The sequence below is a fragment of the Paroedura picta genome, chromosome 5 (genome assembly GCF_049243985.1).
Source record: "Paroedura picta isolate Pp20150507F chromosome 5, Ppicta_v3.0, whole genome shotgun sequence".
Lineage (NCBI taxonomy): Eukaryota > Metazoa > Chordata > Lepidosauria > Squamata > Gekkonidae > Paroedura > Paroedura picta.
In genome coordinates, this window is record NC_135373.1 from 80,600,008 (window position 1) to 80,616,606 (window position 16,599).

The following is a 16,599-nucleotide window of genomic DNA, read 5'->3' on the forward strand; positions in this document are numbered from 1 at the left end:
AGAATTGTGATTAAGTGGATGCAAAATTTTCACCATAATGTATCACTTGAAGAGTGGGAGCAATTGTGATGTCTAACTGTATATATTTAAACAGCAATTACCAGAAAAACTTGATAAATTTCCAGTGCTTTGTCCTCCAGAGGGAAAAAGTTAGGATTGGTTACTGAAAACTGCCATTTCAGCTTGTAATTGTCTGCGAGCTAAAACATTGAGCTTGCAGAATAAAGACATTAAAAAGAAAATGTCCATATACATAATCAGCATACAATTGTTCAGATTTACCAAGTAAAGATGCATTCCTACAATTCTGTGTTCCTCAGCTAAACAAATATTGACTGTTATTCTAGAGTGAGCTGTTTACTCTATCAGCGTTATACTGTTCTCTATTTTATCTAGATGGCAAATCTAGGCAGCATCCTAAAAAGCATAGACATTACCCTGCCAACAAAAGTGCGTCTAGTCAAGGCTATGGTATTCCCAGTTGCAAAGTATGGCTGTGAAAGTTGGACCATAAGGAAGGCCGAGCGTCAAAGAATTGAGGCTTTTGAACTCTGGTGCTGGAGAAGACCCTTGGACTGCAAGGCGAACAAACCTGTCAATCCTAGAGGAGATCAGCCCTGACTGCTCCTTAGAAGGCCAGATCCTGAAGATGAGACTCAAATACTTTGGCCACCTCATGAGAAGGAAGGACTCCCTGGAGAAGAGCCTAATGCTGGGAGCAATTGAGGGCAAAAGAAGAAGGGGACGACAGAGAATGAGGTGGCTGGATGGAGTTACTGAAGCAGTAGGTGCAAACTTAAATGGACTCCAGGGAATGGTAGAGGACAGGAAGGCCTGGAGGATCATTGTCCATGGGGTTGCGATGGGTCGGACACAACTTCACACCTAAGAACAATGTTATCTCCAGTCTTTGTTCAGTCTGTCTGCTGTTTGTTAATTCCACAGACTGGGAGCTTGGACTCTCAAAAGCTTATACTTGAAACTGAGGTGCCCCTGGACATGAATCTAACTGTTCTACTCTGGACCAACATGACTACTCTCCAAAATACATTTCAGAATGTCTCTCATCTGGGCTTGTGCTAAACCCTTATTACCTTACTTACTAATATTGAGAAAAACTGAGATTGATACCCAAAGCCACCCAGTGAGTTGAAGGTGGGAGGAAACTGCAGTGCATATAGATATCAAACTGTCGTAATAATTTGTATTTCAATGGCACCATTTGATTTCTCTCTCTTTGGGAGCTCCAATACAGCAACATTGTTACCATGACAGGCAGCTCTTGCAGAGAGAGGTTCTTGTGAAACTTGTCCCTCAAAGTTCTTCAAAGGTGAGACATGCTGTCTCTTTTGTGATGTCCTTTACTGCGCTATTGAAGTATCAGTGGAATTGTAGTTGTAAGAACTGCCTGGCAGACTTTCTGGTCTGATCCTGAGAAATTCAGACACATAGTGGTGTTTGCTCTGCCCCAAACAATACCCTACTTTCCTTCTCAATTACAATCCAAAAGACTTAGCACATTGCCCCCCCCCCCCCATCACACAATAACCTTGTGAGGCTGAGACAGGGTGAGTGTCGTTTCCATGCAAGATAGGGTCTCTGAGGTCCCAGGCCTGCCCTCTAACTGCTCCACCATGGCAGCTTTAGACTGACTAAGGCAGTGGTCCCCAATCTTTTTATCACCGGGGACCACTCAACGCCAGGGACCACTCACCAGGGACCACTCAATGCCTTTTACTGAGGCCCGGTGTGGGGGGGGGTACCCCTCTACTCTCAACCACTGCCCTAACGCTCTCTGATCGCTATGGTAATGTTTAAACATCCCTTCAAAATAAGATACAGACACGCCACAACAATGAACATAAGGAACATTTTATTTCCATGGAAATTTTAACTCATGACAATGACAAATCAATGGGAACCCGGAGCTTGTTTCTCTGCAACGAGATAGTCCCATCTGGGAGTGATGGGAGACAATGACACCCGAAGTGTGTTGTACAGGGCTGGAGGGGGGGGGGGGAGAAGGCATCCTTCGGGGCCCACCTCCAATTAGTCGAAGGACCACATGTGGTCTGCAGCCCACAGGTTGGGGATCACTAGACTAAGGTGTTATGGCCTGGCATAAGCTTTCATATGACAGAACTCAGAGCATTAGCAGCCGGAGAGCCGGACTGGTTTCTGGAAACATTTTCCAGCGGCAAGTGTGCAATCCGAAGTACACATATAAGTAATGGATTTCTTGTTCCTCTGAGCACGATCCTGCTGAGACGGGGGTGGGGGGTGGGGGGAGGGCGGATCGAGAGCAGCCTCCCTCCACTTTCTCCACCTGCGTCCGGTCTTGTCCTGGAGCCGAACTGATTGGCTGCTCGCGACAGCAGGTGTACCGCGTCCCCCCCCCCCCCCCCCGGCAGCAGGCGGCGGCCTGTTCTATTCACAGGGCACAGGAGGGGGGAGGACGGGCCGCTTCGGCAGGCGCAGGGAGCGGCGTCTCTCCCTTGTCCTCCCTCTGTCGCGGGGGCCATGGGGCAGACCCGGAACTCTGGCCCTGCAGCCGCTGCCTAGGCGGCGAGCCGCTCTCGCAGCGGGCATGGCTGGGGCGGCGGGGGGGATGGAGCTCACGGAGGTTGACCTGGGCCACGAGGGCCCTGGCGCCGACCGGAGGGGCAGCTCGGAGCCCGAGCCTGGCCCGGGCAGGGTGAGCAGCAGCGGCGACAGCGTGGCCGACGGGGACGAGAGGGAGGAGGACGAGGCGGCGGCGGCGGCGCCTGAGAGACGCAGGGCCAGCCGCGCGTCGTCCCTGGTGAGCGGCCTGCTGGTGGAGCTGTACAGCGTGGGGCATGTCCGCCACCGGGACAGCGTGGACAGTTCCACGGAGGCTTCTGCGGGCTCCGACGCCTTCCCCGGGGGCCGAGGCAGCGGCGCCGAGTCGCGCGTCCTGCAGGAGTTACAGCGGAGGCCGAGCCGGCGACACCAGAGGCTTTACCTGGGCCGGAAAGGTAACGCGCGGGCGGCTCGCCCCTTCCCACTGGCCCGGCTCTGCGCCTTGAGCAGTCCTGAGGGAGGGAGGCAGCGGGTTTGCCGCTTGCTGCGCGGGGTAGCCCGGTAGCCCGGCCGAGCAAAAGCGCTGCAAGCAGGGAAACGGGCCCGTGGAAATGATAGTGGTCGCCGGTGCCTTTGCTAAGTTGGGGCTCATGGGCAGGACAGGACAGGACCCGGTCGGGGCGGGCAGTGGAATGGACCTCAGAGGTGAACGCCCCTCTTGATTCCACTTTTCCTTCCTGCTTGAGTCAAGAGTTGGCTCCGAGGAGGTGGGAAATCTCTGGCTCTCTTGCCTTTCCTCTTTGTTCTTGATTCTATTTCAGGCTTTTAAAACGGCCTTGATATTTAAGCCCGGTTGATTCCTCTGTGTTATACCTTGGTCACATCCGCTCTTCTCTGAACAGCTGCTCTAGACAAACTGAAGCAAACCAAAATATGAAGGATGCCCTGCTTAACTCAACATAAATATTTTCTTCTACCTTGGTATTAAGCCACTGTCTGGGCTAATGCTGCTGTGATACAACTACTGGTACTTGGATTTCGCTAGGCACACTCAGGTGACTAATTCAGCCAATTCACATTTTAGTCAAGTTGACCACTATAGAGAGCAAATAAAATGATCAAATAATAATGTGAAATCAAGCCAGGACCTTGCTTACCAGAATGTCTCCTTCAGTTCCTGAAACTTGCCTTGCAAAAGTTTTGATCTTCAGCTACTGGTGTTAAAAAGCATACTTGACTTATGGCCTGAGGAAACAATGTACAGCGTGAGGCAATGTAAGTACATAAATAAGTCCCATTTAAGTCAGTTGGGTTAACTTTGGGTGAGTGGTGTCACAGTCTAGACTCATTTTGCCAAGCTGTTACCATTCAGATTATTTATTGAAAATGTTTTCACGCTACCTTTCCCCCTGACCAGAATCTCTAAGACAGCAAGCATTAAACATAGAGGGAGGGAGACAACTCTCACTGGGGTGGGAGTTTCACAGTTTTGGCACCATGGCTGAGAAAGCTCTTTCTTCACTTGCCCCTGTCTAGCTTCAGATGACAGGAATATAGCAGAGTCACCAAAGATGACTAGAACAAATGGGTAGCACATAGAGGAAGGTATGTTGGTCTTAGGCCATGTGGCACTTTAAAGGTCAATACCAGTGCCTTCAATTGAATCTGGAAGCACACTGGAACAAGACTGGAGCCACTCTAGTTAACCTTCTGGCCCCAGCAACTACAGTTGTCAAGGGCAGGCCAATAGAACATATTGCGATAATGTAATCTAGATGCTACCTTGGCATGCATCAGAGTGGCAAGGTCTTTTGGTGAAAAGCCTCCATCTGAGACTACTGCCAATCATGTATCCAATAGGAGACCTAGATCCAAGAGCACCCTCAAGCCATAAACCTCCTCCTTTAGAAGGAATGCAACCCCATCCAGAACAGGGGATGACCCATTTTCTTGATCAGACTTCCCTCTCATAGTAGCATTTCCATTATCTCCCATTCTGAGACTTGGGAAGCCTCTTACCAGGTACAGTCAAGATGGCACAGCTCCAGCCAGTGCTGATGGAGCAGATGGAGCCTCCTCTCCCAGTGCATGTCATCCACCAAGGTGACCAAGGTTGTTTCAGCCCATGAGACAATGGGATAGGTTTTCTAGAAGGCCTATTAGCACATGATAGACTTCACTTACCCGAGTTGGAGGAAGATGTGTTGGGCAGGAACCTGAGGAGGTTCATCAGGGAAGTTTTAAACAAGCCACAAGGGGAAGGAGATGTCCAATGAAGGGATTCTAATGTAGGAAACCAAATAACATTGGCCCACCTGGGAAGGCTGGGTCAAATGGAACCAAGGGTAAGAGGCTTCAGGTACCTATATACCAGCTCCAAAAGTATGAGCAATAAAAAGGAAGAGCTTGAGCTGCTCATGCAGACAGAGATATGATTTAGTAGGCATTACAGAGATTTGGTGGAATGATTCCCATGACTGAAATGCAGTAGTGGGTGAATATGAGTTAAAAAAAACTTCAAAGGACTGGCGCTGTATGGGAGGAGAGGCCTTCCCTGTCAAGAAATGCTAGACACTCCAATGGAAAGTATCTAAGTGAAGATAAGGGAGGGAAAAATGAAAAAATATAGTGGTTTTTGTCTGCTACAGACCACCTGATCAGGGTGAAGATGTGGATGCTGCCTTCCTGGAACAGCTTGATAGAATATCTGGACAACAGGACCTTATAATTGTAGGTCATTCAATTTCCCTGATATGTGCTGGGTAACAAACTCTACTAAGCGTCCAGAGTCGTCCAACTTTCTGACTTGCTTGGCTGACAATTTCATTTATCAAATGGTGTAAGAGTGGCCATTTTTGATTTGATGCTGCCTGCTGAGTGACCATGGGCCAGTCACAGTTTTCTCAGAGCTCTCTCAGTCTCATATAGCTCATAGGGTGTGTGTTGAGGGAGGAGGAAGAGCAGGCAATTGGGCAGACAGGCTACATGGCAGACAGGGTCTCTGAGGTCCCAGGCCTGCCCTCTAACTGCTTCACCATGGCAGCTCTGGACTGACAAAGGTGTTATGGGCTGGCACATGGATTGCACAGCTTGGTGGAGAGAGCCACCTTGGTATAGAGGTTAGGAGTGCTGACTTCTAATCTGGTGAGCCGGATTTGATTCCCCACTCTTCCATATGCAGCCAGCTGGGTGACCTTTGGCTTGCCACAGCACTGATCTGTTCTAACTGAGCAGTAATATCAGGGCTTAATTAGTCCCACCTACCTCACAGGGTGTCTGTTGTGGGGAGAGGAAAGGGAAGCGATTGTAAGCTGCTTTGAGACTCCTTCAGATAGAGAAAAGTTGCATAGAAGAACCAACTCTTCTTGAGACTACTTTAGGCAGTAAAATGTGGGGTACAAAAAAACTGCTCTTCTGCTAGTTCTGTTGTGAAGAGAAACAGGCTATCTTGGGAGGTGATGGTTCTCCATCTTTGGAAATTTTTAAACAGGGGCTGGATAGCCATCTGACAGAGAGGCTGATTCTGTGACGGGTTAAGGGGGTGGCAGGTTACAGTGGTTATCATTGGACAGTTAGTGGGTGATTCTGCTTTTAACTTCGTATCTTATTTCTTTAGATATTTCTTTAGATATCTACAAGCTGGGAAGTGTGAGAAATTCACAAGGAAAATCTCTCACTGGATCCTGCTTTGTTCTCAGCTTCTGATACATCCACCTTCCACATCTTTCTTCTTCTCTGCCCTTACCCTCAACACAACCCCACTCTGTTCTCAGGGTGATCTCCCCACCACTTCCTCTCCTTCCTTGCTGCTATGCCCATCCATCAATCCTCACCCACCATTTGGCAGGCCTTCCTGTTGCATGAGTTTCCCTTTCCCCCTGAAGCAGTGGGTGGCAGGAGTGACTTCTGTCTCATCAGTCTGTCTTACACAGTGGAGGGACAGCAGCTGTTCCTCCTTCTGCACCTTTACCAGCTGTTCTACATTCCATCCACCTATCCTCCACCAATCTGCCTGCACACTCACTTTTTCCAACTCAACTGTTGCACTGCTGCCTTTATTATCAGGCAGCAGTTCTGGAGTGTGTGTGCGCATTGTCTGCACATGTGTTGACAACACTTCTCTGTTAGGGGCAATAGAATCCCCTTCCAGCTGCTTAAAGCTCTGTTCACAAATTACAGTGAACACATCTGTTTGTAAGAAAGAGCCAATATGTGTTCACTTTACAAATGAAACCAAAGGACCAGTATATGGATGTGCTGCATCAAATCAACTCTTCTTCTTCTTCTTCTTCTTCTTCTTCTTCTTCTTCTTCTTCTTCTTCTTCTTCTTCTTCTTCTTCTTCTTCTGCAGGGAAAATCCCTTAGAAAAGGGCATAGTCTCTGAGATCTTATCCCAATAGTGTAACAGTATAAGATATTATATCTAGAAATGTTTCCCATTTAAACCAGTGAAATTAATTCAGATATGGTAACCAACAGCTTTAATTATCCTTGCACAAAACTGACTAAAGTTCATAAAACAAAAGAATCTCCCTCCCTCTCTCTCACATGTTAGCACTAAAAATTTAAAGGACTATTTTCATGAGGGCTCTAATGTTTTTTTACTAAATTAATGTATACGAGATCCAGAAATCATTACTACTATTGTCAGTGTACAATTAACTTCCCTGTTGTTAATGTTGTTCCTATATTGCTTTATCCTCAGAAGAAGACGGGACAGGATTTTGTCAAAGATACTAGGGACTGCATAATGTCCCTATATAACATGAGGTGCAAGTGAATAATGGCCACTTTAAGTGCAGTAATTATTGTCAGTTGTTTTAGTTAATTTCATAAACGGGTTGGTTATTAACTTGTGCAGAAAGATCATGTCAGTCTGTCCCTTCTTGTCCACTGACTTTTTGATACTTGTTATGAATTCAGCTAAATTTGGAAGAATATCAGTTGTGCCCATTAACTACTAATGCCTAATTCTGAGATTATTCTTTGTTCAACATACACCTTTAGTCACTTCTAAAGCTTCTCACGAACTGAGATTGGTCTTCAGGTCTGATTGTATGTGAGGAAGAGATTACTGTAAAGCCCACGTTTATGCTTCTTGAAAATCTCAGCACCACCTATATTAAAAATGCATCAAACTAACAGCACAGTCCTTGAATAAGAGTTTGTTTTTATTTGCCGCTTTTCACTACCACAACTCACAAGGTGCCATACAATCACCTTCCCTTTCTTCTCCCGACAACAGACACCCTGTGGGGTAGGGGAGACTGAGAAAGCCCTGATATTACTGGTTGGTCAGCACAGTTCTAGTAGCACTGTGATGAGCCCACGGTCACCCAGCTGGCTGCATGTGGGGGAATCAAACCTGGCTTACCAGATCAGAAACCACCACTCTTAACACTACACCAAGCTGGCCTAAGAACACTTTCCTGGGAGTATGTCCCATTGAGCAGGCTTTAGTAGAATTGTGAGTAGACCTGCTTAGGATTTCACTGTCAGTTCATAAGTACACTGAACATTGTGTTATCTGCTTGCAGTGGATGCAAAGAATGGGATGTTTCATTATCCTTTTATCATAAAAAATTCAGAATTTTTACAAACATTACAAACAAGCAATGTTGTTTTAATGCTGTAGAATGCCATGGATATCTTTGGACAAAACCACAGCCTATCTTAACACAGCCCGCCGCAGACTAAATAAAGCCGTAAGGGCTTAGGGGGAGGAGTTAGGGCGGGCTCTGTCCGGGATGAGGAAGGGTGCGAAGCGTCTGCCAATTGGCCTCGCCGATTCCCGCCCTGGAGAAAAGGGAGCAACTGCGAGCCACACATAGCGCAGCTCGCAGTTGCTCCCTTGCCGGCGGCCTGACGCGTCGGGAGGCGCAAAGCACCTCTCGCCGTGTCAGGCCGTCGGCAAGGGAGCTCCCGGCAGCCACGCTGCGCGCAACTGCCAGAGGCTCCCTTGCCTAGCGCCCACTGTATTTGGATTACAGTAGGCTTGATTACTAGTAAAAATAATGCTGTTCTACAGAACATTTAGTTCATGGTTGGCAAGTTCATTATTGATATGAAAACAGGAGGATCCTGTTTTCCTAGAGTTGGCTTAAGCTGCCATTTGGTAGTCAGCCATAATTTCAACGTTTCTAGTCAATATTTCTTCCGTACTTTCAATTGATTTGTGCTTTACTGGAATTGGCATGTCATCAGCATTAGCAAACTTCCTGGCTATCATCTTTGGAACATTAGAGATGTATAGATTGAAAAGAACTGGAGCGAGGAATGAGCCCTGGGGTGGGCTGTTATTCAGTTTCTTCTTCTTGTTAATTGACTTGACGCATAATTACTTGGAAAGTTCTATAACTCAGCATGTTATTTAGGACTTGAAATAATGTTCTGCAGAGGAAAACTTGTACTGCAGACCATCATTTCAGATTGTGTCATAAGCAGCAGTCAAATAGATAAAAACTGCTGACATCTTAAGATGTTTCTAATACCCTGCCTCAGTGTGTCAAGGATCAGGTCAAATTGGCTCACAAGACAGACAATACAAAGCAAGAAAATACCAGCTTACACCCTGATACTTTCTCATACTTTCTCATTTAGATCAGGTGGCTCTTAGTTTCATGCAGGAGCAAACTCCAATTAAAAGGTTTTAATCTACATAACTGCACAGTTAATAGAGATGGTGTGCATGGAATCCATGCCAGCCTCTTTTTAACCTGTTGGTCTACTGTGGTTAGATAGTCAGCTAAGACCAATAAGTTGCTACTCTTGATGGAAGTCTCCAGAGCATCATCTAATCCCTTCACTCATTCACCCCCACCCCCCAAAAAATGCCCAGATTTATCACATAAGCAGTTAGCCAAGATAAGCTGACCTATGACCAGGCACTAATTATGGACACCTGCTGGTTAAAACCTTTCTGCATACCATACATTATCCCTTATGTAGTGGGATGGAAGCCACTTTGTTTGTCAACCTGGTTTTCACAACTATGATGGAGTTCATTTTTATCCTGTTTGCAATCCTTTGGAGCTCTGAACAGGGATACCTGACTTGATGTTATGTCCAGATTTCCTTGGAGCACAGGTGGGGGATGCACCTAGTTTTTAAAAATTAGGCCTGAAATCCTAATTTGTAATTAGAATCATAGAATCATGGAGTTGGAAGGGGCCATACAGGCCATCGAGTCCAATCCCCTGCTCAACGCAGGATTAGCCCTAAGCATCCTAAAGCATCCAAGAAAAGTGTGTATCCAGCCTTTGCTTGAAGACTGCCAGTGAGGGGGAGCTCACCACCTTCTTAGGCAGCCTATTCCACTGCTGAACTACTCTGACTGTGAAATTTTTTTTCCTGATATCTAGCCTATATCGTTGTACTTGAAGTTTAAACCCATTACTGCGTGTCCTCTCCTCTGCAGCCAACAGAAACAGCATCCTGCCCTCCTCCAAGTGACCACCTTTCAGATACTTAAAGAGGACTATCATGTCCCCTCTCAACCTCCTTTTCTCCAGGCTGAACATTCCCAAGTCCCTCAACCTATCTTCATAGGGCTTGGTCCCTTGGCCCCAGATCATCTTCGTCGCTCTCCTCTGTACCCTTTCAATTTTATCTACGTCCTTCTTGAAGTGAGGCCTCCAGAACTGCACACAGTACTCCAGGTGTGGTCTGACCAGTGCCGTATATAATGGGACTATGACATCTTGTGATTTTGATGTGATGCCTCTGTTGATACAGCCCAAAATGGCATTTGCTTTTTTTACCGCTGCATCACACTGCCTGCTCATGTTTAGTTTACAGTCCACAAGTACCCCAAGGTCTCGTTCACACACAGTGTTACCTAGAAGCGTATCCCCCATCCAGTAGGCATGCTTTTCATTTTTCTGACCCAGATGCAGAACTTTACACTTATTTTTATTAAATTGCATCTTGTTCTCATTTGCCCATTTTTCCATTGTGTTCAGATCTCGTTGAACTCTGTCTCTATCTTCCGGAGTATTTGCCAGTCCTCCCAATTTGGTGTCATCTGCAAACTTGATGAGTAGTCCCTCCACCCCCTCATCTAGATCAGTAATAAATATGTTAAAAAGTACCGGGCCAAGCACCGAGCCCTGAGGTACCCCGCTACTCACCTCTCTCCAGTCTGATGAAACACCATTGACAACAACTCTTTGAGTGCGGTTCTCTAACCAATTCCCTATCCACCTAACTACCTGAAAATCCAGATTGCAGTCCTTCAACTTATCCATCAGAACATCATGGGGAACCTTGTCAAAAGCTTTACTAAAATCCAAGTAAATGACATCAACCGAATTTCCCCGATCCAACAAACCTGTTACTTGGTCAAAAAAGGAAACCAGGTTGGTCTGGCAGGACCTGTTGGAGACAAATCCATGCTGACTTCCTTGGATCACCAAATTGTCCTCCAGATGTTTGCAGATCGCTCCCTTTAATATCTGCTCCATTATCTTCCCCACAACAGAGGTCAGACTCACTGGTCTGTTGTTTCCTGGGTCATCCTTCCTCCCTTTTTTGAAGATCAGAATAACGTTTGCTCTCTTCCAGTCCTCCGGGACATCTCCTGTCCTTAAAGAGGTTCCGAAGATGATGGACAAGGGCTGTGCAAGTTCTCTGGAAAGTTCTTTGAGTACTCTCGGGTGCATTTCATCCGGACCAGGGGATTTGAACTCATCCAGTGCAGCTAAATGCCTCTCGACAACCTCTCTATCCATGTTAACCTGCCACCCAGACACTATCCTTTGGGTACGGCCATCTCTAGATGTGCCTAAACACTTTGACCGGTGGGAAAAAACAGATGTAAAATAGGCACTAAACCTTTCTGCTTTCTCTGCATCTTCCATTAGAGTTTGTCCATCCGCACCCAACGGTGGGCCTATTGCCTCCTTTACTTTACGTTTGCTCCTCACATAACTGAAAAATCTTTTCTTGTTACAATGGGCTTCCCTGGCCAATCTTAGCTCACTCTCAGCTTTGACCTTTCTGATGATTGATCTACAGTGCCTAGTAACCTGTAGGTACTCTTCTTTAGAGCTCTGTCCTTCCTTCCATTTCCTGAACATTTTCTTTTTCTTTCTTAGTTCCTCTTGAAGTTCTCTGTTCATCCAAATAGGCTTCTTAGAGCTCCTGCAGTGTTTTCATCTTTCTGGGATAGTAATTGATTGAGCATGCAATAGCTCTTGTTTGAGTAGCGCCCACCCTTCACATGCTCCCTTCCCTTCCAGCATTCTCGTCCATGGTATGACACTCATCATGTCTCTGAGTTTATTAAAGTTTGCCCTACGAAAATCCAACATCCGCGTTTGGCTACAAGCTTCCTTGGCTCCCCATCTCAAAAGGACTAAATTGTTTTAGTCTGTTTTTGTCAATGTGAAATGTTGAGTTCATGGAGTAGATTAGTGGTCCCCAACCACCGAGGCCCTGGCACAGGGCCACGGCTCCCTCTCCCCGCCCCCCCTCAGTAAAAAACTTCCCAGGCCACAGCTTGCGGCCCGGGAAGCTTCTTACTGCGGGAGGGGGGGGAGAAGGAAACAGGGCAGTGCATGTACATTGTGCATTGCGCATGCGCGGCCAGGCCACGCATGCGTGTATGTGCCATGCGCGGCCGAAATCACGCATTTGCGGCACTTTCACGCATTCCCATTCGCGAAAGTGCCGGGCAATTGCTCTCCCTGCTGCTGCCAGTCCCCAGCCTCAAAAAAGTTGGGGACTACTGGAGTAGATCACTGAAAACATAGAGGTGCCAATCCACAAAGAGATGGCTGATGTAGACCTATCCTGACTACAATCCTGACAACCAGAAATAAGATCTGCACAGATCCTAAAATCACAGAATTTTGATCTGGGGAAGGAATGGTTGCAAGCATGGATGCAATCATTTCTACCTGATATCCATAACCTGATAAACACCAATGAGAGGCCCACAAGATTTGACTTGCCATATAAAGTATGGAAGATGGCTGATAGAATACAAACAGGCTTTAGGAGTTGAGCAGACCCATTGTTTAAATGAGGCAAAATACCAGGACCCAGATGCAATTGCAGTACAGCCCACTAAACTATTTTTCATCAGTCATTGAAATGTGAGTGATATGCTTTCCAGGAAGCTCTGATGGAGCTCTCTGAACTCTTCCCAGCTGTGGCTGAGTGGATTGGAAAATTAGATGTTAGTATTTAGGTCTGCATATCTGTTGTATAAACTTGGCTATATATTTTATATCATTAAATATACTTTCTATGTGTAACTCTGCCATACAATAAATAAATAATATATAGGAAAAGAGGTGTGAAATCAGTAAGCTCTTGTATGAAAGTAATTTATAATTTCCACAACAGCATGATTTCATGTAATATAAGTACTACTGTGGTTAGATAGTGAACGAAGAATTGAAGAGACTCTGGTTAAAACCCCATACTTTCAAGAATTTCACTAAGTGTTCTCATGGGCTTCCTTGCGTTGATGTTAGGATAAAATAGGGAAGATGAACCTTGCCATTCTGCCCTCCTTTGGTGAAGGGCAGGATAGCAATGCAATAAATAATACATTTTCTCTTTTATTTATAGACACTAGCGAACTAATGACTATAATACGAGAGCTGAATTACAGAATATGTGTCCAGTCATCCAAACTACTCCGTCTTCTGAAACAGAAGGACAGGCTTTTACATAAAGTGCAGAAGAATTGTGATATTGTAACAGCCTGTTTGCAAGCAGTTTCTCAGAAACGGCGTAAGTACTGTTGTGCCTTTACATAAACTTATTATAAGATTCCATGTTGTTTTCAAAGTGCTTTTTATATGAGGAAGGATATTTTCTTTTTTATAAATATCTGGAGAGGAGGAAGAGAAGGTTGAGTGCCAATTGGAACTGGAGCTTTTCTCATTCAAAATTTGTATTGTATGCACGAATTAATTTTTCTAGGGTCTGCAGTATATCTTTCAAAGATACTTTGAGGTAGTAGCTTGCATAGAATTAAACTGCTGGTTCTGGAGTATGCAGAAGAGTTTTTTGGTTTGTTGTTAAATAAGTAACTACAGTCAAGGGTGCAGTATGGCAATATATGAATACTAGCAGAAAATACTGCTGACGTCACTGGGACTTACTCCTAAGTAAGCATTGTATAATTAGACTCTAATGTTATATCCTCCTTTCAAGTACAGTCCAGCCATTTTTTTACTATAGTACTTTCCTGGGAGAAGAGTAAGAATATACCTTGAAATTAAATAGGACTTTGATTGTCTCCATGTGTAAATCCTGAAGTGTTAGATGAATGTAGCTTCTAACATTTAAGATAATTATTTATCAAAAACTAGGATATCACTGAAGATGTATTCTTAGTTCTTTACACATTCTGAGAGCAATATATACTGCAAAGGCTATTTCATACTCTTTCAAAATCTAATGTTGTTTGTCTTGTATCTCTTTCATTAACATGCAGCATGGCAGTGTGTTTTATTCAGGTACAGTAAATAGAAAAAATGTGATCACTGCAATAAAATGACCGTGCAAGTGCATGATTATTTTTTAATATTTTCATAATATATGCTACAAGGGGCTTGTTCAGGTTTGCTGTTTTTTCTGTCAGTGGTGAGAATACATGAGCGTTAAATAGCTGTTTGACTTCAGAGTTCAGAAACATGTGCACATGATCTTAAGCATAATGTTTTCAATTGTTGTCATATTAGGGCTTCCCAAGCCAAAATATAGGGGTTCCCAAGCCAAAATATAGCTTACTACTGAAGCATAACTGATGCCAAGAGAGACGAACTATTGCCTTGTTAGTGTGGAAATAGGCTGTGGAAATGGGAAAGGATCTCCTTCCATGTGTTGGTGGCAGTGAGCAGGCTTAATTTAACCATAGATGGGCTCAGAACCACTCCCAGCACAATTTTCCACTGTTTTCCAAATCCACTTCAAAGTAACAGGGCATTTTTAAAAATATGGAAGTCCTTTCAGATTTGAGGCAAAGAGTGACCAGATTTTAACATTGGTAAAGCGGGACACCATTGATCGGGGGGCGGGGGGGGGTTCTTGATTAAAAATTTGGTCTATATGGAGCAACAAAAAGTTTCATAGAACGCATAGAACGCAAAAATAGTATTGTAATTTATATATTTTAATTTCAACATAAGTACAATTTGCCAGGTACCCCCAGATGTCCCTCCAAAAGTGGGACATTCTGTTCACCTTAATATTGTACAGCATGCATGCCATCTGATTTAATTTATACTATGTTAGTTAATGATTTGCAAATGGCCTTTTGGCTGATTTTCAATGTCACTTCATGCTGAAGAGGCCTGCGGACCGTGTTGTGCAAGATATTTAGTGTTAACAATGAGGAGGCTTTTATGGGAAACAGCAGCTGCCGAGGGCCGGCAGGAGGGCGCCATGGGAGCTGCAGCCATGGACTGCAGGACAACACAGCCATGGACGCAATAACAATGCCGCACTTCCCCCTGCAAGCTCCCCCTGTTGTCTCTGCCCTAGGAGGGCTTGCCCCCCCAGGAGGGCCCACCACCCGCACCGTGCTCCCCCAAGCAACAGTGGCTCCGATGATGACACGAAAGGTGTGCTGCTGATGCACACCCATGCGCGGCCTGCTCCCCAGCCCTGACACGGCCGGTAGTATGCCTGGCCTTCCCCTCTAGAGCCCACATTGGAGCTGTGGGCCGGAACGTGCACGGGTGTGCATCAGCGCTGTGCCTTCATGTCGTCATCGGAACCGCTGTCACTTGGAGGAGCATGGTGTGGGCGGCAGGCCCTCCTGGCATCAGGCGAAGGAATCTGGGGCAAGGGCATGTTGACCTGTAGTCCATGGCCACGGCTCCCATGGCACCCTCCTGCCAGCCCTCAACAGCTTCTGGCGGGCACCCCATTCTTCTTGGACCTGGAGTCACCAACTCCGCTTCCTGCATCCCGCGCCCTCTGGCTGGACTCTGCCTTCCTGGTAAACGCAGCCCCGTCCCACCCTTCCACAATGCTGCCTTCCCCCACCCATACAATCCCTTCCTGCTAGCTCCCACGGCTATTTTACTTGGCGCGGGCTTACCCCAGTATATACAAAAAATTTATCGTAAAATCTATTAAAACCAAACAAACACATCATTTAAAGAATGAAAACCAAGTCAAAATACATATACAAAAGCATTAAAAATAGCTATTAAAACACAAAGAAAGATCACTGAGGGAGTGCCTGAAAAAACAAAGTGTTCACCTGTTGGTGGAAGATTGAGATGGAAGGGGACAGAGTATCAGAGTTTTGATGCTGTAATTCAGACAGTCTCCCCCAGTTTGCCACCACCCTAATCTCAGAAGATGGAGGCACCTGAAGTGGGTTAGATTGTGAGGTCCCCTCTGGCCACTGTTGGGACCTGGAGAGGATAGAGTTGCCAGCTCCAGATTGACAACTCTTGGAAATTTGGGGGTGAAGTCTGGGGAGGACAGGGACTTCAGTGGGGTACAGTGCCATAGAACATACTTTCCAAAACATCCATTTTCTCCAGGGGAAATTCTCTGTAGTCTGGGAGATCCCCTGGCCTCACCTGGCGGGCTGGCATCCCTAGAAGCAGGGCCTCAGAATATGATCATAGTGATCAAATAGGTTCAAAAAGAAATTGGCAATTATTTTGATATGTTGGCCCTTAGCCATACTACCCTTTAAGGTAGCGATCCCCAACCTGTGGGCTGCGGACCACATGTGGTCCTTCGACTAATTGGAGGTGGGCCGCGAAGGACGCCTTCTCTCCCCCCCCCCCCCGGCCCTTTACAATACACTTTGGGTGTCATTGTCTCCCATCACTCCCAGATGGGACTATCTCGTTGCAGAGAAACAAGCTCAGGGTTCCCATTGATTTGTCATTGTCGTGAGTTAAAATTTCCATGAAAATAAAATGTTCCCTATGTTCATTGTTGTAGCGTATCTGTATCTTATTTTGAAGGGATGTTTAAACATTACCATAGCGATCAGAGAGCATTAGGGCAGTGGTTGAGAGTAGAGGAATAAACTACCCCCCCCCCCACCGGGCCTTAGTAAAATTGTCAAGT

The 16,599-nt window shown here is 45.8% G+C and overlaps 1 protein-coding gene across 4 annotated transcripts in view; it reads left to right on the forward strand.

Moving 5' to 3' along the window:
* The first annotated feature begins 2,436 nt into the window (after positions 1–2,436).
* Positions 2,437–16,599, forward strand: part of TBC1D30 (TBC1 domain family member 30) — a 43,195-nt gene continuing 29,032 nt past the window's right edge. For 2 of the 4 annotated variants that reach the window (XM_077338700.1, XM_077338701.1), the window contains exons 1-2: positions 2,437–2,996; positions 13,120–13,284. In XM_077338700.1, the coding sequence (XP_077194815.1) occupies positions 2,588–2,996; positions 13,120–13,284 (574 nt within the window). In that variant the 5' untranslated portion in view covers positions 2,437–2,587. Of the gene's footprint in view, positions 2,997–3,581; positions 3,597–13,119; positions 13,285–16,599 lie in introns of those variants that run through there. The other 2 variants (XM_077338704.1, XM_077338703.1) reach the window with 2 other exon arrangements.